General features: G+C 50.1%; 1 protein-coding gene across 5 annotated transcripts in view; it reads right to left on the bottom strand.

Moving 5' to 3' along the window:
• PLS3 (plastin 3) overlaps positions 1 to 24,350 on the bottom strand; it is a 56,532-nt gene that overhangs the window by 8,210 nt on the left and 23,972 nt on the right. For all 5 annotated transcript variants that reach the window (XM_090058919.1, XM_090058918.1, XM_090058921.1 and 2 more), the window contains exons 2-8: positions 22,510 to 22,613; positions 20,419 to 20,505; positions 10,689 to 10,852; positions 7,184 to 7,313; positions 6,590 to 6,722; positions 2,714 to 2,795; positions 1,811 to 1,976 (exon numbers count right to left, since the gene is read on the bottom strand). In XM_090058919.1, the coding sequence (XP_089915045.1) occupies positions 1,811 to 1,976; positions 2,714 to 2,795; positions 6,590 to 6,722; positions 7,184 to 7,313; positions 10,689 to 10,852; positions 20,419 to 20,485 (742 nt within the window). In that variant the 5' untranslated portion in view covers positions 20,486 to 20,505; positions 22,510 to 22,613. The remainder of the gene's footprint in view (positions 1 to 1,810; positions 1,977 to 2,713; positions 2,796 to 6,589; positions 6,723 to 7,183; positions 7,314 to 10,688; positions 10,853 to 20,418; positions 20,506 to 22,509; positions 22,614 to 24,350) is intronic.

Here is a 24,350-nt window from a genome sequence, read left to right as displayed (position 1 = left end):
CCTTAGTTTGTCCCAGTAAAAGTAACAAATGTTTAGGTGGAAAAAGTTCTGTAAAAAAGTTTTGGTCAGGGGTGTGAGTGGAGTTATTCCATGGCTGGGAGGCTGTAATTATTTAGTGCATGCATTTCAATTGGAGGGGGAAAAAAAGGATATAAGTAATTTCACATATCTTTGGCTGAAGTAAATGACCACGGCACAAAACAAGCGTTGTCTGGAAGGCCACTGCTAATGCTTATCAGGTTGTGAACGGGCCAGGTCTAGCTCCAACACCGCCGTGTTGGTAGCAGTGGGGAAAGGGAAAATGCAACATCAGAAATGTTTCCAACACAGCTCTTTTGATGACCATTATCAATCCGTTGATGCTGCAGCTTTCTACCAAAATGCACTGGTTTTAGCTCAATGGTCATCAGGAAGATGCATTGACTCCAGGACACTGTTAAACAGCCATGGCAGGCAAGCCAAGGCCCAATCATCAGGGAACTCACCCGGGATATGAGAGACCCAGGCACCAAACCCTGCCCTGCTGTGAAATGGTGGGGACAGGCACCAACCCAGGGCTCCCCAACCCAGACAAGTGCCCAGGCAACCCTGCTGCTCACTCAGAGAGGCCTCTCTTTTTCAGTGAGTTTTCCAGAAAGTCTAGTTTGTTACAGTGAAGGAACAAGTGAAAAAATAAAAAAATAAACAAACAGGTTTTTCAGAAGGTCATGTCCCTGCTTTACTCGAGCTCTGAATGGGGCTGGCAGGATGCATCTTTTTCTCTGAAACTCTGACCAAACAGCTCTGATTAAATGCATCCAAGAAAAGTCAAGTTCAGTACTGTACAGTGCGTCTGTTTTGGGTGGGTTTCTCAAAAACCAAAAATACCTGAAAACATCAGTTATCAACAGGAACCTGAAAGATGCATTGTAAATATGTATATAATTTAATTTAAATACATACATTTAAAATGCATCTTTCAGATTCCAGTCGAAAACTGAGTTTTCCAGGTTTTTTGGTTTGTAATAGATTAGATTTAGATAGATAGATAGATGCACACACATCTTGCTGATCAGGTTTTTTTTTATATATACACACACACACACACGCAAACATATACATATATGCACGTGTATATGTATGTATGTATGTACATACATACACACGCACGCACACACATACAAACACACACACATATATAGATATCTAGATATCTCTCTATATCTACATCTCTATAGGCCTATAGATCTATATCTACAGAGAGCTATTTTTAGAGCTGCTACAGGCCCAGACCTATCTATCTGTCTGTCTATCTATGGGGGGTGGGAGGTTTACAAAAGGACGGATTCTGACCAGCCCCAGCATCACATGTTGGTTCAGTGCAGGTTTTGAACACATCTACTTACATTCGGGAAAGCATCTACTGATTTCTGACTATTAGGGGTTTCCTCAGTTGAGAAATCATCTGTTTGCACCTGGAAGCTTGCTTTGGCATCAGTTTATTTGCAGAAGTCGAGGAGACGCCCACCCAGGACAGGAAACCCTTTTTGTTACTGCAAGCATCAAATGCACGCCCGGGCTGTTCACAATGATGATGGCACCATTAGGGAAGAGCGCGGGGAACTTGGCCCAATGGACAGAGGCAGTTTCCAGGCCAGACCGATCAGTGAGGTGAGGAGGAAGAAAAGGGCTCGGAGAATATAGCATGGACCATCCATTCAGGCCAAGGTGTGCGGCTTTCATACGTCTCACTCATTCTCCTCTCCTCCCCTGCCCTGCCCTCCCAACAGGACAGGAGCGAAGGTAAATCATCCTTTGCAGTCAGGGTTACCTTCATTTCTGCTGAGCTCGATGTCAGCGAACAAGCCAATCTTTATGATCTGCCAGAGAAGTCCCAGAACCAGATGCGGTTTCCCTTCCCTCAAATCCTCTGCTCCAATATTGACAACGTGACACCCGATGGCGGAGGCAGAATTCAACGCCAAGTTCAAGTTTTCCTGTAAACAATACGGCTCCGTGAAACAGGCTTTGCATTTCATTCGGGGCAGGCAGCTGCGGGACTTGCCTCCCCTGTTAAGGAATGAAAACTTTGTCTTATGGCAAAATTCTGATGCATTAAACTCCAGCTTGATTTCTTTTAAAACGAGCTGTCTCTGAAACAGGACTAAATTAATATGAACAGAATAAGACCCATGGGTTTCATTTCAGCCTCTAGTATTTGGTTTCAGCCTGAGTCATATCTAGTGGCATTAACAAAATTAAAACAGAAAATAAAATGGAAATGTTTGTTTATAAGCATATACAGAATATTGCTCAAATACATGGCAGCTGCATACAGTACACATATGTGTAATATTAGCAATTTAAAGACAGCATTTTCCAATACATGATTATTTTCATGCATGCTCTCAGACCTCCTTTCGATATGAGAATTAACCTGAAGATGGATTTGTTACAGTATTTCAGTTTTAATATAGCCTGCCAAAGAGACCTTTAGCAGAATTGAGAAATTCCTTTCATCCTTATGAATATTTATAGAACATTACCCTCTACTAAGATTTCCATCTACTACGCACTACAACATTGCCTTTAATTATTAAAAATAATAATAATTTAAACTCATCTCTGCTCTAAAGCAAGGTTTTGAATTAATCAGCAGAGTGCGCCCAGGAATTATTTTTTCACAAGTCTTGCATGAGCTAAACTTTATTTAGATGTAATGAAAATCTTATACCTGGATGATGAATGGCGTGAGTTTTTTCTTGTTGATTGTTCGTTCATCGATTGTGTCCGGAACAGAAAGGTTGATCATTTTGCTGATAAAGAAAAGAAATATTCAAAACACCTTTAAAGCATTTTCTCTTAACGCAAATCCTGGCAGGTATCTGCCACAGCAAAGTGCCCTTTTACAAAAAAAAAGTGCTATTCAAAGTGGTTTAAAATATGAGGTTTAATATTTGTGCCATCAAGGATGTATTTGTAACCAAGCGTTCGGTCTGATGAATCTTTAAACACGTTTGCAGCCACCGCTGGTCTCTTGGTCGCTAGAGTAAAAACTCATGACTTATTCATACAGCACCAGCAACTAGCAACGACTTATTGTCCTGCTTGCGGCTGCTGTAAATTCCAGGGAAAAGACCTGTTTGCTTCCAGTTGTTTGCATTTTCACAGACTTATCGACTGTGACTTTAGCTTCTTTTCTACTTTGGAGAACTCATAAAAGCAGCAGAGTCTCCCAATGCCTAAAGAAGGGCGTCTGTGCCCGAAAGCTTGCAAAGAACTTTTTTCCAACTTTTTAGACAGTCTAATAAAAGTTATCACATCTACCCAAAGAACGTGCAACTCAGACCCCTGGCACACAGTCATGTAACAGCATGATGGGACTGGATCCAACCCCAACAATCATGCACCACACACGGCAAGGCACATGTTTTGGGATCGGGAATCAGATGCAAATGGCACCATTGCTACTTTAGCTTCATCAAGGGCACAGGTTCAATCACCGGTTGGACAAGATGACTTCTTGGGGTCCCTTCCAGCCCTACTTCTCTATGACCCTACGAGGAGGGATTTGATAGCAGCTTTCACCTCTCTGCAGGGGGGGGCTGCAAAGAGGATGGAGCTGGGCTGGTCTCAGTGGGGGCAGACGACAGGACAAGGAGCAATGGGCTCAGGCTGCAGCAAGGGAAGTTGAGGCTGGATATTAAGACAAACTTTCTCCTTAGGAGGGTGGTGAAGCACTGGAGCAGGTTACCCAGAGAGGTGGGGGAGTCTCCGTCCTTGGAGGTTTTGAAGCCCCAGGCAGACAAAACCTTGGCTGGGATGATGTAGTTGGGGCTGGTCCTGCTTGGAGCAGGGGTTGGTCTAGATGTGACCTCCTGAGCTCCCCTTCAACCCTCAATGTCTGTGATTCTTTGACTTGCCAGCGCAGGGGAGTCTGAGCTCTCCCCTGCAACAGCAAGTTGAAAGCCAGGCACCCAGAGCCCAGCTGAAGCTAAGAGGTCCCAGGGCTGGGACCCAAAACCAGCGGATAGCTAGTCCCAGCCCCGCGGCTGCACGGGAGTCTTGAGCTGACTCTGGTTACCAAGCCACACGTTCAAAATCAGACACAATGAAATTTACCCACTTCTTTGCCTCTATTTTCCTGAGCAGGGACCAGGTCACCCCCCGCACCAACCCCCCTCAGGCCCCCGGGGAGGCGCAGCCAGGCCAAGGGTCAGGGCGGATCCAGTCAGGGAACATCTGGAGGGACTGGACGTATTCAAACCAGCTGGTCCGGACGATCTCCACCACCGAGTGCTGAGGGAATTAGCTGAGGTGATTATGGGACCCCTGGCACGGCTGTACGAGCACTCGTGGTGCTCTGGTGTGGTGCAGGAGGACTGGAAGAGGCCAATGTGGTTCCCATCTTCAAAAAAGGGGAGGAAAGAGGACCCGGGAACTATAGGCCAGTCAGTCTTGCCTCGGTCCTGGGCAAGCTTTCTGAGAGAGTTATCCTGGCGCATGTCCACGAGGGGCTGGGGGGGAGATTATGCTTAGGAGCAACCAACACAGGTTCACTGGCAGCAGGTCCTGTCAGACCAACCTGGTGACCTCTACGACCAGGTCACCAAATCGCTGGATGCAGGGCTAGCAGTGGACATCATCTTCCTGGACTTTCGGAGGCCTTTGACACCGTCTCTCACCCCGTTCTCATTAAGAAACTGGGGGCTGTGGTGTCGACACCCACAGTGAGATGTGTCGCCAACAGGCCGGAGAGCCGCATCCCAAGAGCTGTGGTGGATGGGTCATTTTCGACATGGAGGGATGTGGGCAGTGGGGTCCCCCAGGGCTCGGGCCTCAGGCCCGCACTGTTCAACATCTTCACCAGTGACTTGGACGAGGGGGTAAAAAGCACCCTGTTCAAATTTGCTGATGACACTAAGATGTGGGGGGACGTGGGCACACTGGAAGGATGCAACAGGCTGCAATCAGACCTAGACAGGTTACAGGGGTGGGCGGATGAGAACAGGATGGGATTCAACACCGACACGTGCAAGGTGCTGCACCTCGGGAGGAACACCCGGCACCATACCTACAGGTTGGGGAACTCCCCTCTTGTCAGGGCAGAGGCAGAAAAGGATCTTGGAGTCATCATTGATGCCAAGGTGAACATGGGCCGGCAGTGTGGGGCTGCGGTCAGGAAGGCCGACCGCACCTTGTCCTGCATCCACAGATGCATCTCGAGCAGGTCCAGGGAGGTGATCCTCCCCCTCTATGCGGCTTGACAACCTCAGTACTCTTTCCTGCCACGGCAGGGGGGTCGGACTTGATGATCTGCTCAGGTCCCTTCTGACCCTACAACTACGAAACTATGAAATCCAGCCACAAAAACATTATGCGTCTTTCGTGGGATGTTTTTCTGGCTAGTTTTCCAGTTGGTCGCACCATTGATTCCTTGAACGTGTGGCACAGTTGCCATTTACGGTGCAATTAGCAGGTTAATGGTGTCCTAATAGTAATGTCTGCCAGCGGCCTGAGGCTAGAGCAGTTGGAAAGGAGAGACCCCGCTGCTCTAAAACATCCCTTCCAAAATAAACAAAGCGTTGCAAACCTTTGGAGAAGACTGCGTGTGAATGCAATGCAAAGCCAGACTAGGAACTGGTTTTCGTCCTGCTCAACATGCAGAGCAACATTTTATACCATGCCCCAAAAAAAGAGCCAGAGCCAGGTCCTTGCTTTGCACTGACAATGATTTCCCCACTACTCAAACCACACCAAGGTAGTGAAGACATCATGAAAACAGGAAGATCTTCCCCATGTTAATACTGGGCTTTTGGTTGTAGCTGTGTCGGTCTAAGGACAGAGGCAGGCAAGGTTCATTGATTGGATGTGATATTTTTTATTTGACCTACTGAGTAGTTGGAAAAATGCCGATATGGCACAACTGAAACTCCAGCTGTTTCCATTGCTTCCTCCCTGGGGTGCAACTGGAAAAGCCTTTACAAAAAGGGGAATTTAGGATGCTTGACAGCACTGGAGACATCAAAAGCAAACCAAGTTCCTAGTGGGCTTCAGCCAAGACAGAGCCTGACCTAGCCATGACTGAAGTCAGTGGGAGGTTGGACAGATACCCAAGATCTTATTTCTAGGTCCATCTTCTTTATCCTCTGTTGAAACTTCCAACAAAGGGGAAAATACTTTGAGATATGAGAATCCAAGATGACTGAAACCTGTGTAGGCTGCTGCCTCCTTTCTTTCTGAATTCATCCAGTTGGCTGGGTTTGTAAAAGGAGGTAACATAACACAACGCGCATCTATGCCAGGTTAAAAACTTTTACTAATCCAATAGCCCTCACCTTCTTATGATGCACTTTGAGTAAAGTCAACCCACAACCCAAACAGAGAAGCAATTAAACCAAAAGAAATCTGAGGCCAAGACAACACACTGAACTAGTTCCCAAGGCAGTTGATACAAAAGCATCGCTCTGTTCCACCGAAAGTCTAGTTTAAAAAAAACACCTCGTTATAGAAATTCTTTGAACATGCTGGCACACAAAAGCAGCTGGATTGGGGAAATAACAAGTTATGCCAGGAGGAGTTTTGTATGAAACGAGCCATCATGACTTACCACAGAACAATCCCATCTCCAACCGCTTTGAACAAGTCATCTGTATTTGGGTTCATCGGAATAACATGCCTACAGTCAGGATCGTTTTCCAAGGCTTTGTTTATCCAGTTTACAAAGGCATATTTTTCTTCCTCTAAAAACAGTGCAATTGTAAAGTTAACCCAGGCCTTTTAAAGCACAGCAAATATTTGTCCCAGGAAAACAATGCAGAATAACCTAAGAGTTGTATGCCGCAATTACCATGTTGCATTTAAGTTTTATGGGTTATACAAGTCAAATTCAGGTTTGGCTCATCTCTGTCGTTAGCATCAGAGGAATATGTACAGTTGGAGTTATTACTCGGGAAGCGATCTATCCTTCAATGCAACCCAAGGACCACTACCAGGATTAATTCAAATAAGAATGAGCACACGGCTGATTTAAAAACAGAGCTAAGATGCTGTCACTTAAGTCCTGTCCTCACGCCAATGTCTGACCTTCAGAGAAAATAATAATAATACTGCTACTACTACTACTAATAATAACAATTGTAGCTGGTCTCCTGCCAGCTGCTCAGACTTCCCATCTATTCACATTTGTAAGTCCAAGTCATACCTGAATACGAGTGCTGTGTCCCTTCGCTGGAGAGCTCCGACGTCCCACCAAGAGCACATATTCCCTCCTTTCTGTTGATGGCTTTTCTGAAAGTTTTGGCAATATCGCTGCTTTTCACCTCTTGGAAAATCTAGAGGTCAAAGAGTTTTGTTAGACAAATGGGCATGAATGCAAAAGCAACATTAGCATTCGTTTCTTCCCGTCTTTAAAGCAAACTGTGGAGTGTAATCAGCAAACATGAGAACGGTCTAGCAAAAAAAACAACAGCGGTGTTTAAATTTGCCATGGGAAAAAAAAGAAAAATAGAAGAAACCAACCCAAAACCTGTGGTCCCACTTTATTTATCAAGTTGGGTAAGGCAAACATGTACTGAAACAGAAGCAGGAAGCAGCAGGTAATTGCACCTTGTAGTTAGGTTTCAAGAGGCCACCAAAAAAGCTCAAAACTCTTAATAATATGAAAGCAAGTACACATGCAGTTATCTCCAGGTGAGCAAAATGATTCAGAAAGCTGTTGCACAATTTTAACCCGTGTGTAAGGTGAAGGTGGCTTTAGTTCAGAGAGGACTTGGTCCATGTCTTGCAGAACACAAAAGTGGGTTGCTTTAATACACGAGGACATGTACAAGAATCAAGTCTCCAAGACGATCTGCAGACCCAACGACCTACCACGTGACACCGTTTGTGCAGCAGACAGGCCTGCCACGCTGCCCTGGCATTTGCAGAAAGGTTAGCCTGAAAGGTCATGCTGGACTTTCTTTGCAGGTAAGGGTGCATTATGAGTGGATTAAAGATTCCTAGAGAGCTCAACAGCCTGTTAGGAATGAACGCGGCAAACTGTTCAGACTTCAGAAATAAAGACACTGCAGCCGAGAGGCTCTCTCCGCACCCCCCACCAGCCCTGCCCATTCTGCCCTCCTCTTGCTAATTGCCCCCGATCGTCCTATTTTCTCGTCCCGTGGAAGAACAGCAAATGTCTGCATCGAGTCTCAGACCCTCCAGGAGAGGTTTGCATGGGAAAAAGACCCCCGAGGTGCTCCGAACATTCAACAGCTTCATCATCCCCGCAAATGCACCCAAAGAGCCGTCCACTCCAGCGACAGCCCCACGGAGGACTACGGAGAGCAGGGACAGCCTTTCCCTGCTTCTTTGCCTTATTTTCCCCCACATCTCCTCCTGCTGCTCGCTCCTCTCTGAACATGTGCAAGACTTTCCACACCTCCCACCACCGTGTGTATGCAAATCCAACTCTGGGTTTCTGCCATTGTGGGACCAGAAGTCCCAGCTGAAGCAGCTGCGTTAGCTGTACGTGTCTAGCCAGCTTGTCTTTTACTGCCTAACTCTGAAATATCACCTGCCAGGGCTACTTCTTACTGCCTCGAGATAGACACAACAGATTAATCAGGTGGGCAAGGGGCCAGTCGGTCTCTTGTCTGCAATTCCAACTGCCCACGGTTTAAGCTTCGATTTAACTTCTGTTGCTCTGTGCTGCCGTTCTCACTGTTTGAGCCGTGACAGCTGCATTTGTGGGCGAGTTGAATGAGGCAAAGAGTTTGACAAACACGGGAATCTGAGAAGAGCCCTGGGCACAGAGCATCTTTGCAGAAGCCATCAGGACTGGACCTTATGCAAACAAACTCCTCTCACTCCAGGATGTGTCCCTCACCTTCCCTGGCTGGCAGCCTCCAGACCCAGGGGATGGACACATGCACCTTTTAGCCACTTGAAAAAGAAAGGCAGCTGCTGCCGTCACATCTGCATGCTCCCAGACACAAGCCACATCCCCTTAACTTGGATCCCAGATGAAGCAGCTGCTACAGGCCCACGGACATGCGACGGTCCCATCACAGCATCCTGTATTAGTGTCCTTTGATATCGATGGGGTGGTAAAGTCAGGCTGTGCTGCTGCTTACATACATCCTGCTATACACACCCAGAGTTACTAGATTTAACATGCATTAACTAAAGCATGTTAGTGCATGTGTAGATCTGGCCTCCTGCCTTCCTCCTGGGGTATCCACGTCCTCCTCTGACCAGTTCTTCCACCATGAGGAAACGTCGAGGCAACAGCCAGCAGCTAGCTCTACATCCCTGTCCTCCACTCCTTCCCTGGGCTGTTTAGCAGAGGAGACCTGGCCAGCCAGCAGGATGAAGCAGCCACAAGGTGAGGGGAATTGAACCAGCTCCACATAACACACCGCAGCATTGCTCCTGTCCCAACACCCTTCCAGATAGTCCTACCTCACATACAACTGGACCGAAGAAAATGGGCTCCAGAGTTTCCAGCGATTCATAGCAGCAGCTTGTACCATGAGTATTTCTATGATGCATTTGGAAGCACGAATTGTGTTTCCTGTTGGCTGGACTAGTCAAGTGGCCTCTTGTCACAACTCTCTAAAACACGCTTATATGAGGGCCCAATTTTGATCAACTTTTAAGCCTTTGTTCCCCCCTCTAGTCCCAGGATAATCAACCTAGGGAAGGTCAATGCTGCTGTCTACACTTCAGTTACAAAAAGTTTAAGCTGCGTTATTGCTGAATTCAATCACTGCCCCATGGACTTTGTCTACAGAAGAAGCATCTGCTTATTTAATGAATTGACAATCCTAACATCTTGCTAGCCTGTTAATTGCCGATGTGACTCTCAGACTATGACCTGGTGCGAGTTAGAACGAAGAACCGGTTCTGACGGAGCTGAAACATGCACCCAACATGCAAGTGCTCACAAACTGCAAACGAACTCCAACTTACTATTCAGCTCCGAACTCAAGAGTTCAGAGAGGCTGAAAATAACTGAGGAACAAAAAAGGTGAAGCTAAGTTAAGAGAAAAAAAAGATATATCAAGAAAAGCTGCACATGAAAACACCTTCCTCATCACAGCACGTATTACTTTACGACATGCTCGGACAATGTCCGTACGTTGGAGCAGACGGAGGGTGAAGGGCAGCATCTCACCAGTCTTGTAGGGACGGCGCTAAGACTCTGCTGGATGTACCAGACTTTTTGCCCTTTTGTCAAAGGCTTCATCTTCCATGTCTGCTCCTATTTGAGCAGGAGGATCTGCTGATCTGAACATCCCAGACTCACATCTGTGCAATTTAAAATCCCTCTCAGGTCCTTATGGGCAACAACTGGAGAGGATGAGCCTCCAATAATCACATGTGCTATCCAGGCAAGAAATTTTCTCTGGCTGTTTTGCCATCCTGGAGAAGCAAACATCACCTCGACTCAGCCCAAGAGTTGGCTCGGGACTTTGCTAGCTACAAAGCTAGCACCTGGACCCAATACCATCAGCAGCCATTTGGGGATCCAACATGCTTGGTGGGATCTAATGGATGTCCAGCAACTGCCTGCATGGTTTGGCAGCTGAAAACGAGCTTCCCTCCCACACCAAAAATGATAAGCATCATCTTAGAAAGGACTAAAACAAGGAGAGAGGGTTTCCAGGCAAGGCATGCTTTGCAGCCTTTCTTTTATGCAAAACCCTGCAGCCTTCCATACTTACATAAACGAACTCTTCAAAGCTAATCTTCCCATCTTTGTTCTTGTCGCTGTCAATCATGAGCTTCTGGATGATCTCTCTCACTTTGTACCCCGGGAGGGGCAGGTTGGCCTCCCTAAAGAGCTCGTGAAGCTCGTAGTCGCAAATGAATCCATTGCTGTTGAGATCTGCACAATGAAAGGAGAAGAAAGCACATGAAATGGGTCACCTTACCTCAAAGCACTCCCCACAACCTGCATCCAAACAGATTTAGCCTGAGGCAATGGTGTCAACCCCCACCCCCCCGGGTGGATCCGGACCACAGGGCTGGATCCATGGGGTTGCATTCGGGCAGCAGCAGTGGCAAAATAAAAATATGTCACCATGCATTTGGTAGCATCTGTGCATCTTGCAGGATCTCGGAGGAACAGAGGATACCCTGCTCCAGCTCACTGCGTTGCACGCACACAGCTCATGCCTGGCCAAACCCCACATTCAGAAAGACCCATCAGGAGCGTGCGTCAAACTGAGGGAGCTGTGAAATGACGTGCTTGCTGAACAGGGGCAGGCAGCACCAGTTCACCATTTGTGTCACATCTTCTTGATGTGAAGGACAAGACAAGACAAAGGGTGACACAGTGGGCTCAGAGGCTTGAACTTAAAGTAAGTAACTTAGTGAAGATCTAGCGTACATCAGGCAAGCACAGGTACCAATGCTCCAGTCCTCCAGAGAAGCACAAACACGGCTGACTTTCCACAGTGCAACTTCAAACTGGGCACGTTTACACATACACTTTAATGGGCATTACCCATTTCAATGCATATTAAAACATCACTTGAAAACCACACTCTTGATTTAATATGCATTAAGACAAGTGAATATGCATTTTTTTAGTACCTTGCAATGGAGTTGGGTGTGTACATAGGTACTTAGGCAACCTAAAATAAGCCACATTGGAGCATACATACCTACACCTCCTCGACATAGTGGCAGTTACCTTGTGAGCTAAGTTGACTAAACAAATGCAGGGAGGTGATCCTCCCCTCTATGCGGCACTGGTCAGGGCACAGCTGGAGTACCGCGTCCAGGTCTGGGCGCCACACTTCAGGAGGGATGTGGACAATGTGGAGAGGGTCCAGAGGAGACCACTCGCATGGTCGGGGGCAGCAGGGCAGGCCCTATGAGGAGAGGCGACGGGACCTGAGCCTGTTCAGCCTCCACAAGAGAAGGCTGAGGGGGATCTAGTGGCCTGTTACAAACTAGTCAGGGGGGATCAGCAGGCATTGGGGGAGTCCCTGTTCCCCCGAGCATGACCAGGGGTGACCAGGAATAGCGGTCACAAGCTGGCAGAGGGGAGATTCAGATTAGACATCAGGAGGGGACTTCACGGTCAGGGCGGCTAGGGTCTGGAATCAACTTCCAAGAGAAGTGGTGCTGTCTCCTACCCTGGGGGGCTTTAAGACAAGGCTAGACAATCACCTTGCCGGGGTCGTTTGACCCCAGTACTCTTTCCTGCTATGGCAGGGGGTCGGACTTCATGATCTGCTCAGGTCCCTTCCAACCCAATCTACTATGAAACTCAGCTAGCACACCTTGGAGGTGTATTATCTTGTGCTGCATTTAAGCCAACTCTGCTCAACTGTCAGAGCATAGACATGCAAGCGAAGTCAATTTTAAAAAGTTAAGTCAGCTTAATTGTCAGAAATTTAGTATGTGTTTACACACCCAGAGTTACTAGCTTTCATGTGCATTAACTAAAGCATGTTAATGCACGTGTAGACATGCCCAGTGGGAGCTGAATGGGATTGCTCTTAACACCCACGGGCAAGCTCCATGTAAAACTTTGGAGCAGAAATCCCTGTGGTTTTATGGAAGGTTTATCTAACAGGCTCCTCACATCTAATTTCCCTGCTGTAACATATCCGGCATGTTAAAAACAGAAGGCAGCAACACAACAGACTTTACACGTGTGAATCTAGGGATGTTTCAATCAGTCCTGCATGCCACATTTTTATCAAATCAATGTTTCCAGCTATTACGGACAGTAAATAACTCCATTATTTTAAACATTATCCACAAGTGACACTCAGCTAACTAGGGGCAGCAACACTGCATACCTAATGTTGGGCTGAAATACAGAGTCTTGGGCAAGGTTTTCTGCTTACCACAGGCCAGCCTTGCAACCAGATCTGCACTTTATCGGCGCAGAATACCAGCCGCATCCCCTGGCGCCGAGACACACGTGTATCCTGGACCCAAACCCACAACCCCTAACACCTGGCAGACCAGCTCAGGCCAGGGCTGCTCAGGTTAGCAGATGAGCTGCTGTTTCAAATTCAGCCAAGACACTTGCTGTAATGTGCCTGTACCAGGCAGGAGCCAGGTTTTGCTAAATCTGGAAAATGCCTCCTCCATTAGACTACCAGACCATGCTTCTGTAAGGAGGCATTTCTGCACCACCAGCACAAAGAAGGATGCCACTTGCAGGCTGCCCCTCTCGGTGTGTGGTATCTCTTCAGAGAGCTCCCACGGGTGCTAACAAAACATGGCTACGAGATGCTGCAGTTTGGGAAGAACAAGGCTCCGGCTGGGAAAGCTATCCCACGCTATACGAGGCTACGGTCACCAGCTACTCAACGTGAAGCGACTTTGCCCAAGAGCAGGAATAGAGGGGTCTCCTCCTCTTCCTTGGATGCACACACCTGGCACCCTGCATACCACGTGATTCACTTGCCGTGCTCACGTGAGGGTTGAAACCCAGGGGCGGGCAGGGGATTGGAGCCGAGTAACTGGTGCCGACACGGAGGCTGTTGGTAGGATGGGCTTCGGGCTATGGCGGGGTGCCTGGTGCACAGGATCGGGACTGCGGACCAACCCCAACCCACTCCTCCAGTCTGCGAGGCCAGAAAGTTAAACACCACTGGTCTCCAGTGCTCTCAGTCAGCCTCCTTGCACCTAGAGAGGCACTTGGACATGGCCTCTGAAATAATTAAAGGGCCCTTCTATTTAGGATAGAAAAAACATCTGCCAAATCCTACAGGTCTCTAATGCAGAGACTGCTTTCATTAGGGGGTGAGAAGGGGAGAGGCTGGCCAGGTCCCCCTCCCTGCAGCCTGTACAGATGTGCCCATGCTGGGCCACTGGATTCGTGGCCCCCGCACCTTGTTGCAGGGCCCCGAGCTTCCTCCTGGGCTCAGCCAGACAGACCCCACCTGGGACAATGGAGATGCAAGCTCCTACCCTGGAAGAGGAACGCACACTGTCCTTGGCCTTTTCTTTTGAGACTCTTGCCTACCCTAGCTAGGAAGAGCAGACACGTGCTCCTCGCAAGGGCACACCCATGCTAGTCCCCACCAGCTGAATGCACACTCAGCTTTTATAAAACCAAGGCCAGCCTTCATGGACCGGGCAGACGTTGCTTTCAACCAGTGCATTCAAATCCTTCCCACTGCCCAGTCCTTTACGGAAAGGTAAGAGTTGATTTCCCAAAAAGCAAAACCACCGCACTGGAGGGTAGTTCGTTCTTCATGTATAATGCTTCGGCAGGGACCCCTCGCTTCCTTCTCACCCCCAAACCTGCTCGGCTACCCAGCTCCAGCTGGGATTTCTAAGATATTTTCGTAAGTTTGCAAGAAAGGGAAAAGCAGCAATTTGTGGCAGGAGTCCAAGGCACCTTCAAACAAACCTCCCAAGTTCTGCCTTGAGTGTTAGACTATAAAAAGTATCATGTCACAGTGAATTACTAGGACACTGAAATCCCATCTCAAACTGCAGTAATTACAGTAATGCTGATGAAATATCATGTGGCTCAGCCAATGGGTTATTTGGTGAAAAACGGCTGTCTGGCCTTCACTTTTAGAGGTCCTTTCCAAAAATATAAGCTTACAAAGCAGGCTTTATGAAACACTCCAGCCCAAGATGTCATCAGCAAGCTATTTCCCTTGCAGATAAATCTCACTTTCTTTCATTATGGGTTTCTCATTGCCTAGACTAGCTCCTTCACACTTAGCCCTTCACGGCCTGAATCTAAAGAAAATGCAAGCGAAGGGTGGGAGGGCTTAGGCAGAGTTCGAGTTTCACCCCAAATGTCTGCAAGCCGGTGGCCAGTCTCGAGTCTGGGTGCATGTAACCCCCTCGTCTCCTCTGCCCTACTGCCAAGTCTAGCAGGCTCAGGAACGCCGATGTCTGCAAGTCCGAATTGTGACTCCGTGCTATTTCCAAAAACACCAAAAGCTGGCTGCTTGCAGTTCTGCGCATGCCCGTTATCTAGGGGAGACATACAAGGCTGATTTTTCTTTCCATTCCTCCAGCATTTCTGCTCCTCCCAACATCTTTCATGTGAATATTTTTTTTTTAAAGTTTCCAGAGAAGGATTTGCTCTATAGCACATCTGTGTTTATTCGGCAGCATCAGGGGAGAGGCCAAGGATGGGATTTCATATGACGGGAAGCCAGTTGGAAAGTGCCAAGGAAGTTTTAGTGCCAAAGTCCCCAATTCCGGACTCTTTTCCGAGCCATCGAGCCTTCCCGGCTGGCCAGCTGCTCTGCCTTTCCATCCCATGGCACACAGGAGAACGTGCCCGCTGGCCACCCAACCCCAGCCCAGCCCAACGCAGGATGCCCAGCAACTCCTCCCAAAAGGGGATGCAGCACCCAGGTAGCTTCCGCAGCCTTCGCTTCGCGCTTGGAGATGCAAAGTCTGACCCCAAGACGTTTTGGCGAGTGTATTCCCATGCTCGCTTGACGCCCTGTCTAATCTGCACAAGCTACTTCCCACACTGTTGCACGTGCTCTCAAAAGGAAGAGATGGACCTTGCATGGGCAGGGAATAGTTCTGGACTCTATTTTATGCACTGATCTGTGTACATCCTTTCACAGCATCGGATGAAGTGAGCTTTAGCTCACAAAAGCTTGGGCTAGATGTCTAACTTAATCTGCCTCTAAGGTGCAAATCTACCCTGCCTTCTGCAAGAATTTGTTTCTACCAGACTCATCCGCTGCACTCCTCTTCCCCTCTGCAAAAGCTTGTTACACTGGGAGGCATCATTCGCTTTCATCTCACATGAGAACATGGGGAGATTTGGGACCTTCTTTTATTTCAGAACCATGGGAGCACCAAAAAAATATGTATATAAATATACATATCTATAAATATATATAATCACCACGAGACCTTGAAAGTCACTTTTAGCACCTCAATGCAGCAAAAGGAGCTTGGGGCAACCTGTAGCAAGTTGGGACGGGCTGCAGAGCTGTCTGGGTTACTAGAAGCAGTGACTCACCTCTGAGGATCAGTTAACACTGAACCTGGCAGATACCCCACAAACCAGCCCAGGCACCAGCTCACAGACCAAGTATGCATGGCACAAGGCAACGCCCAGCAGATAACCAGACTGACCACAGCCGGATGCCTTGTACTGGATTATTTGTATAGTGCTTCCACCCAGGCTGCACAGATGTGACGGGGATTTGCATGGGAGAGCTCGCTCAGGTTCCCCACAACCGCCTCACCCACCTGTGCCTCTAGCCCAGCGAGCTGCTTGGGCTGGACCGCGGGCTCCGCTCGTCCCTGCCCACTCTGCAAGGACAGCGCAGACTACACCACCGGTGTCCCACCATCACCCAATCCCTGCCTTGGAGCCAGAGCAGTACGGCGGCACAGAAAGCTACCCAGGAAAGGCATTGCAACATGCAAGCGAGGACATTCATCACACGGGCTTTTGCAATGCCCAGCCATGGCACAGCTGCTCCAGCATTCAAGCTGAATCTGCAGACAAGGCACAAGCGCTGTTTAATCCCAAAGGTCAAGTCCTTTTGGACCTAAAGTCCCATCGTCCAAGGTCAGCAGGACATTTCAGAGCCCATGGTCCCATTGATTTTTAAGCAGCGTTTTGGTTTCCAAATCACTCAGGCACTTCTGGAAGTGGAATACGGTCTTGGTCCCACGCTCTCCAGCCTTCCATGTATGAAGTGTGCTGCAGGCCATGAGAAGCTGCTATTTTGCTTATGTCATATTGACTTAAATCTTATCCCAGCTTGGCTGCAGTTTGATTCTTGTTGTGCCACTTGGCAGCAACCGGCTGCCAACTCCTGCAAGCACGAGTTTACTCAGGAGATCAAAATCCTAGAGGAAAAGAAAAGAAAAGCTGCCCTGGGGTTGCCACTGGTCTTTAAAAGCAATACCATAGCTGCTTTGAAATCCAGGTGGACAAGCTGGATAGATCTGCCGTGAGACCCCGCAACTCGTTACACAAAGCAGCTTGCATTTCAAGTTTTAAAACTCCTTAGCAAGAATGGCAGATTTAAGTATTAAAGCCCAATGGATCTGCTGCTCCAGACTCTGCAGTTTTAAATGTGGGTCAGGCCGAGGCCTAAAAGCATCCTGATGCTATTTCAGTCGCTGCAAATGCTGCACAAATAGTGAGAAAACACCCCTGTGAGATGCGTCTGAAACACGGAAAAAGCCGGTTAGCAAGCAAGTGCATCTGTACAACACAGAGAAGCAGCACAGACGTCCAAAGCAACCCTTAATAAGCTGCATCAACTTCTCTTCTCAGGGAAAAGCCCTCACGCCTCATTTCTCCAGGTCCCGACTCTAGTGCTCACACACCCAGGTTGAAGTCTTGCAAAGTCTCTGAAGGGTATATTTACCTACGGCGACGTTCGTCTCGTCAGGGAGGACGAGGGAAGGGAACGGCAGAAGGGGGCAGCCAGCTGTGAAGGGAGACGCGACACAGGATGTGCAGCAGGTATACTGAATGGCACGGCTGGTCTCCAACTGCCTGGTTGGTGGGCAACCTGCACCTCCGCTGAGCCGGGGCTCGAACGCACCCAGTCTAACAGGGGCCAGAGACCTGAGTCTCCTTGAAAGTCCCAAAGATCCTTGCAGCATTAGCAACAACCCCCTGGCAGCCCCCAGGACAGTGCAAGCCTGTCGGCTAGCTAGCTGTGCTGCCAGCTAGCTGTGCTGTGTGGCCAAGGCAGGCTTGGCACAAGCTCATCCAGTAGGCAGCGCGTAGAGCATCCTTTACTGGCTCGATGCCGTTTCTAGACACCGGGCATTTGTCACGATGGCCGCACATAAGACTCTAGGACATTCATCTTGGTCCTTAGCTCAGGCTGGCAAACCCTATTCACTGTTGTTACCCACTGCCTCCCTGACTGAAATCAGGAGGTTATGCAACTAGGCTGCGGGTGAAGTGAAATAATGAAACGGCCAGTGATCGAACCCCTGCCGAAACAAATGCCTGAGCACAGGAAGAGCCAGAGCCGCTAATGGGCACAAGCATGAAACCGTTTTACCAGGCAAACAGCAGACTGCATAACTGGCAAAAAGATTCCTATTTGTCCCAAAAGATGTGCATGCGCCAGCCCACTGGACCTGCTGTAAGACACAGACAGCACCATCCTCTGCCCAGATGCAGGTCACGCAGCAAATCCACAGGGAGGAAAAAAGGAAGAAAAAAAAAAAATCAAAGCCACAGTAGGTCTGGAGGAAGCAGAGCCAGATAAGTACTTAAAATAGCTTAAATAACAGGATGCAAGGGTGGGGGAAGAGCCCACGCGTTTCCATTTAAGGATATGCACTCTTGGGGCAAAACTCCAGCAGCATCCCACTTTGCTGGGAGTTAACATTCAGGGCCGCTATTGTTTTGGCAAAGGAGTCAAATAAACACTGCGCTGAGCTCCAGTGGAAACAGCTAGCTGCCGAGGCCGAGGAAACAGGCCGAGCAGGTTCCCGGGTTTCGAAGGAGGAAGAGGTGGCTCTGAGCAAGGTTTCCAAGAAGCTCTGCCCATACCTGAGCCGGGCAGCCCGTGCCAAGACCCACCATGCACCACTCGTAAGCCTGTCAGGGCAGCCAGCAACCTTGAGAGTCCTCCTTCCCGGCTTGCACGGGTAGGGGCACAAGGGCCGTATGCACGGTTTGTGGGGGGCCACGGGAGGAGGCACGCATGCATCATTGAAGGGACTGGCGAGCAAAACCTGCTCCCTCCTTACCACCCGTGCCCTTCAGCACGCATCTGTCTGGAGAGGGGTGCCAGCTTCTTCTGCAGACACCTCTGGTTGGTTTGTACTCCAGACAAGCCCACACTTGCGATGTCTCTGCTGGTTCCTACTGCCTTTCCCGCGGGGCTCAGCGAGCAAAGCATGCCGACCGCCTCCGCAGAAGGCATCCAACTGTTTTGTCTGTCCACGGCCCAGGTTTGCTCCATGCACCGGGCCAGGCTGCAGGAACATCCCTTCCTCTCGTACCCACATCACCTACCCAGGTCTGGGAGAGCTCCGTGCAGGGGTTAGCTCCCTGCCCAGTGTCTCTACAGCAAGGATATCTACAGGTGGTGAATCTGGGGCCGGGGCGAACACGCCTGCCGTTTCTACCACGGGAGGGAGCAATGAAAGGCTGAGGCTTGCAAAGGGGAGATGCCTGCATGAAAGTCACACCTAGCTTTCACAGCACAGAAAGGCCGAAAAGGCCAGAAACGGTGCCTTCAGCACTGTATAGAGGAGTTAAGGACAAAGCATTGCAGAAATCCTTCTGCTTGATCCCCCCCCATCCCAGGATACGCTCTCCAGCACTGTCCACCGAACCGGAACAGCAATTTGCTGGATGCCATAGTTAAAGTAGCTCTTGGACATGCTCTAGTTTCAATGCACAGCCTGGACACTAATAAAAGCAGCACGGTTTGATGTCAATCATGGTAGGAAACACTCCCAGGCCATCTCCACACCAGCATCCTAAAAGCACAAGGGCCTGGATTATGCTTAATGACACTCCCTTTTCCACACCGCTGATCCTCCCAGGTAGGAAGGAGACCTCGTTAAAGGCCACTTTAAGCTTGATGGTCCTTTATGCTGGTTAAAAAAAAGGCAAAAAGGTTCCCAGAAGAACCACCAAGTCATGACCCATTAAAATCCTGCTATCAGGAAAGCAGTGTCTGATAGCTTCAGGGCTTTCCAGGGTTAGATGCTGTGGGCCATCAAGTAATATGAATGCCAGACAGCTAATACAATGAAAGCAGGGACTCTACTAATAAAGGCAGGTACCACTGTTGTTCACATTGCAATTATTTAAAGAAAGTGCATAGTGTTTGCAGTGGTGATCTCCGGAGCCATCAGTGAGCTGACATCTACTGGGTTTGGCTGAGATTTCCCAGTCGTAATGCAAGAGTAGCCGAAGAACTGAACTTCCCACCCGCTAGTCATGAAATTAAGTTAGGATTTCCATGTTAAGCTAGTGCTGCACCGGTGCGAGCCGCACAAGCGATCACCAAGGCACAACGTGCGAGGTCTGTTTGCAGTCGCCAGCCCGCCGGGCACAGATCTGGACAGGAGGTTTAATCCATCTAACAATGCAGCATCTTTCCACAGTCCAGGTAGCCATTTTGGTGGCTGCAGGCCAGAGCTCACGACATAAGGAAGGCCTCAAACAAAGAGTAGCAAGAGCACAGCAAAAGCCGTGAGACAGAGATACCCCTCCTGGTTGCCACCGTTTCCATGGGCCAGTGAGCAGACCTCTTAAGTCCTTCTCCCCATCTCTGTGGGATACCCCAACCCAAAAAGCGGGCAAGTCGTTGGGGCAAATGCATCCAGAAGACACCTGCACACAGGAACAGCAGCCGCATGGCCACAGGCTTTCTGCCAGACGCTGGCCAGGCCCTGCTACTGTCCCACCCTATAACACCATCAGCACCAGGCTGGCCCAGGAGGTCAGAATACTAACAACATTCATCACCTGCCAGCCCATTTGCTTACCAACTTTGGCAAAGGCTTCCTTGAGCTCCTCCAGCTCATCTTTGGAGATCTGCATGGTGTTGGCCATCTCATGTATTCAGCGAGTACCTGCAATCGGAAAAGGAGCACTGTGAAACCCCGTTTTAGTCACATGTGCTTGATTCGAACAGTGACCCTGTAAATAACAGCAGGCAGGACACTTCCAAGCTCCAAGCCCAAAAGATCACTGCGGCTCCTGCCATTATTTTTATCATTAAGAAACCAGATGCTGAACACAGCTGGGAAGGGATGCACATAGATTTCATAGACATCAGGGCTGGAAGGGACCTCGGGAGATCATCGAGTCCAGCCCCCTGCCCAAAGGGCAGGAACTCAGCTGGGGTCATAGGATCCCAGCAAGATAAGCATCCAATTTACTCTTGAAGGTGTTCAATGTAGGTGCTTGAACCACCTCCGGTGGCAGACTGTTCCAGACCTTGGGGGCTCGGACAGTAAAGAAAGTCTTCCTTATGTCCAGCCTGAAACGGTCTTGCAGGAGTTTGTGACCTCGTCATCCCTTGGGGCGCTCTGGTGAACAGACGTTCCCCCAGATCCTGGTGGTCACCCCTGATAAACTTATAGGTGGCCATCAGATCACCCGAGCCTGCACTTTTCCAGGCTAAAGAGTCCCATGGCTCTCAGCCTATCATCGTAAGATCTGTTTTCCTGACCTCTGATCATGCGCGTGGCTCTCCTCTGGACTCTCTCAAGCTTCTCCACATCCTTTTTGAATTGTGGAGCCCAAAACTGGATGCAGTACTCCAGCTGTGGCCTCACCAAGGCCGAGTACAAGGGGAGAATGACGTCCCGGGATTTGCTCGAGAAGCATCTATGGATGCACGCCAGCATTTTGGTCGCTTTACTAGCCGCAGCATCGCATTGCAGGCTCATGTTCATCTTGTGGTCAATGATGACCCCCAAGTCTCTTTCTTCTGTAGTGCTAACCAACGTAGCACTGCCGAGCCTATAAGGGTGCTGCAGGTTTTTCCTCCCAAGGTGGAGAACCTTGCATTTTTCGGTGTTAAACACCATCAGGTTCTCGCCCGCCCATTTGCTGAGCTTGTCCAGGTCAGCCTGGATCACCTGCCAGCATGTAGCATCGCGCTGCAAACCGGGCACTGCATGCGCCTTTTACTGCATGCAGATCCCTGCAACTGCTTTTCACATCTGTTGTGTTTGGAGATGTTGGAGGAGTGATAAATAGGCCTATTTGGGGATCCCCATGTTTTCTGGCAGGGTTATTTAGGAGTCTCCTTTTCCTACAACAAACTGATTTGGGGAAAACTAGATTCTGGGAAAAGCCCAACAAAAGATCACATCAGCAATGTCTGCGGTGGACAGAAAGGTGCATTCACAGGCAGGCTGAGTGGCTGACATGACCCCAAGCACCTCTAGCCGCTGTATCGCGGGGGAAACGTACCCCAGGGGACTTGTTTTCACCGAGCAACCTACACACTTCATTCACAAGCCCCAGAAAGGAGGAAGCCATCCTGCCTTGCTCACCCTGCCCAAGGGGCTTCTCCCCAGGGTGCATGACAGCTCACTCCCACTGTGCTGCAAAGATGATGGGAGCCCAGAGTCATTCGCAAAGATCCCACTGCATCTTTGGGGAGGAGCAGGTGTTTCTGGCATAATGCATGGGGACAGATGAAGGTTTAACTAGCAAGCCCAGCAACTTCACCCCTGGCAGGGCCTTTGGAGATGGGGTCCGGTTTACACGTTCAGGATCAGATGGCAGGAAACCTTCGCCCTCATCCAGCTGCGACTTCAGGCAGGGGCACTGGACTTCAACGAAACCAGGGCCAGAGCAGAGCTAGGGTTGCCGGATGGGACCAAAGAGCCCATCCAAGCTGCAGCAGGTTTGAATACCCCTCATTTGATGAACTGTCCAGGCCACGTGTCAAACCCAGACTGGGTTTCACCTCACAAGCCAGGTCCAGCCCAGGGCATTGGGCACGCCAGGGCCACACCACAAAGGCCTGGTCTCCAGAGCCCCCGTCTGCTCGCACACTTGTCCCCGGCTACACACACTCAGGCGTGCCCTCCTTCCCCAGATTACCACGCTGCCCTTACCTGCAGGGCTCACTTCTGCTGCTTTTGGTATCAGGCAGGCTGCGCAGCACAGAGCGGAGCAGGTCGTGGCCGGATCCGCTGGTGCTTCAGTGCTGTTTTAGGATCTGCGGGGAGAAACGAAAGACACCGTGAGCGAGGCTTCGTCTGCAACATGAAGCACGAGAGAGAGCGGTTTCTCCCCACACCGCAAACAGACCCGGAGCCCTGCTCCCCTCCCAGTGCCCCACGAGCAGCTGGAGGGCAAATGCATCCTCCGCCAAGATGCTGCCGTTTCCTACCGCAGAGGAGGCTGGCTTTAAGCGCCTTTCCTGTTTCTGCTCCACGCCGGTGCGCTCCCCTGGGTCAAAACCCTGTATAAACAAATCCTCCCCAGATGCCAGAGCCCGTCGCAGGCATTGGATCAGTTGCCGCGTCTGCCAGGCGGGCCCAGGACAGCGGGGTCGAGACAGAGGTGCCCTGGGTTTGGGACCAACAGCTGTGAGCCGTGCGGTGCCGCTCCAAAAGAGCTTTTAAAACACGCCACTGATTGCACGCTGCGACAGCCGGGCTTGTCTGCAATGGGGAGCCCTCCAGCGATGCCGCTTGCAAGAGGCGGGAGACAGACCCCCTCTGCCTGGTTTCACTCCGGACCACAGGGATCCTCTGACCCCAGGTCAAGTCGTCCTGGCATGTTTACATCGCGGCGGCCCCGTGGCCTCCGACCAGCCCAGCTTGCTCTCCGGCCCCTCCCCACTTTGCAAAAGGACCCGTTCTCTGCACTATTCATTCACAGGACAGCACTTTTCTTCCCAGCCGCAGAGCAGCAGGTCCCCACCAGCACGGTGGACAGGCAGGAGCCCTTGGTCCCTCTCAACTTCCTGACAGCTGGTCCTAAATGCTCCCAACAGAAACAGAGCTGGCATTCGCCTTTGGTCCAGGGGCAAATTGCCTCTGTAGAGGAGTCAAAAACCCCAGGCAACCCCAGCCCTCCCAACCCGGTCTCCTCTCCGCCTCTCGGAAACAGTGTCTCTCACACGGAGACAGGATTGGAGCACGTATACCAGTGGCAAGGTATTGATATGCCCTTTTTTCATCCCATTAAACCAGGCTCATCCGGGAACGGTGACTCACTCACAGCACATATTTCACTTCTGAGCAGACCTGTGGTTTTGTACTGTCTCCGCAGGCTCCAGAAGAAATGAGCCAGGGAAGTACGAAGCGAAGGGCGCTTCGGACCCAGCAGATGTTTCTCTGGCCGGACAGACAGCCACTTGCACAACCCTCTGGCCGAGCCAGTCGGCCAAAGGTCAGGCCTGGAAAGCCACCTGGCCGCTGCCGAGTGTCAACCTTCTCTCCCCTGGGAAGGTGGAGGAAAGGCTCCCTCGCTCCTGGCAGTGGATACCAGATGGTTAGTCTTGTCTAGCCCTGGCCCAGCTATGCAAGTGCAGCAGTGCCAGCCTGGCTGGCCAGCCAGGGGGGCTTCTCCAAGGAAATGCAATGCATCGCTGGGGGTCTCGCATCCCGGGCCCGGGTGCATTGCAGTGCCTCATCTCCAATGCATCTGATGGCAAATGTACCAGCCCAGTTCTGGCTGGAGGTCGAATGTGCCATTCAAACCCCCCCCGGGGCAAAGGGCAGCTGTGCACTTCAATTACTAGCAAAACTCCTGTCTTGATGCACTGCAGGAGGCTGTCGCGGGGTTTTCTCACCGTCATCTTCTGTCCTGCCCTCAGGGAAGAGGCTGCGCACGCCTGCAAGACTCTAACCGATGCTAAGATCACGACTGCAGGTAGAAAGCATCAGGAAGGGGAGTTCAGGGGAGTCCCTGCCAGCATTAAAAAGCCTATTAAGTGAGCGGTGCT

This window comes from Crocodylus siamensis, chromosome 8, assembly GCF_052110815.1.
Source record: "Crocodylus siamensis isolate JL-2025a chromosome 8, ASM5211081v1, whole genome shotgun sequence".
Classification (NCBI taxonomy): domain Eukaryota; kingdom Metazoa; phylum Chordata; order Crocodylia; family Crocodylidae; genus Crocodylus; species Crocodylus siamensis.
The sequence above is the reverse complement of the archived record's forward strand: the minus strand, read 5'-3'. Positions and strand labels throughout refer to the sequence as shown.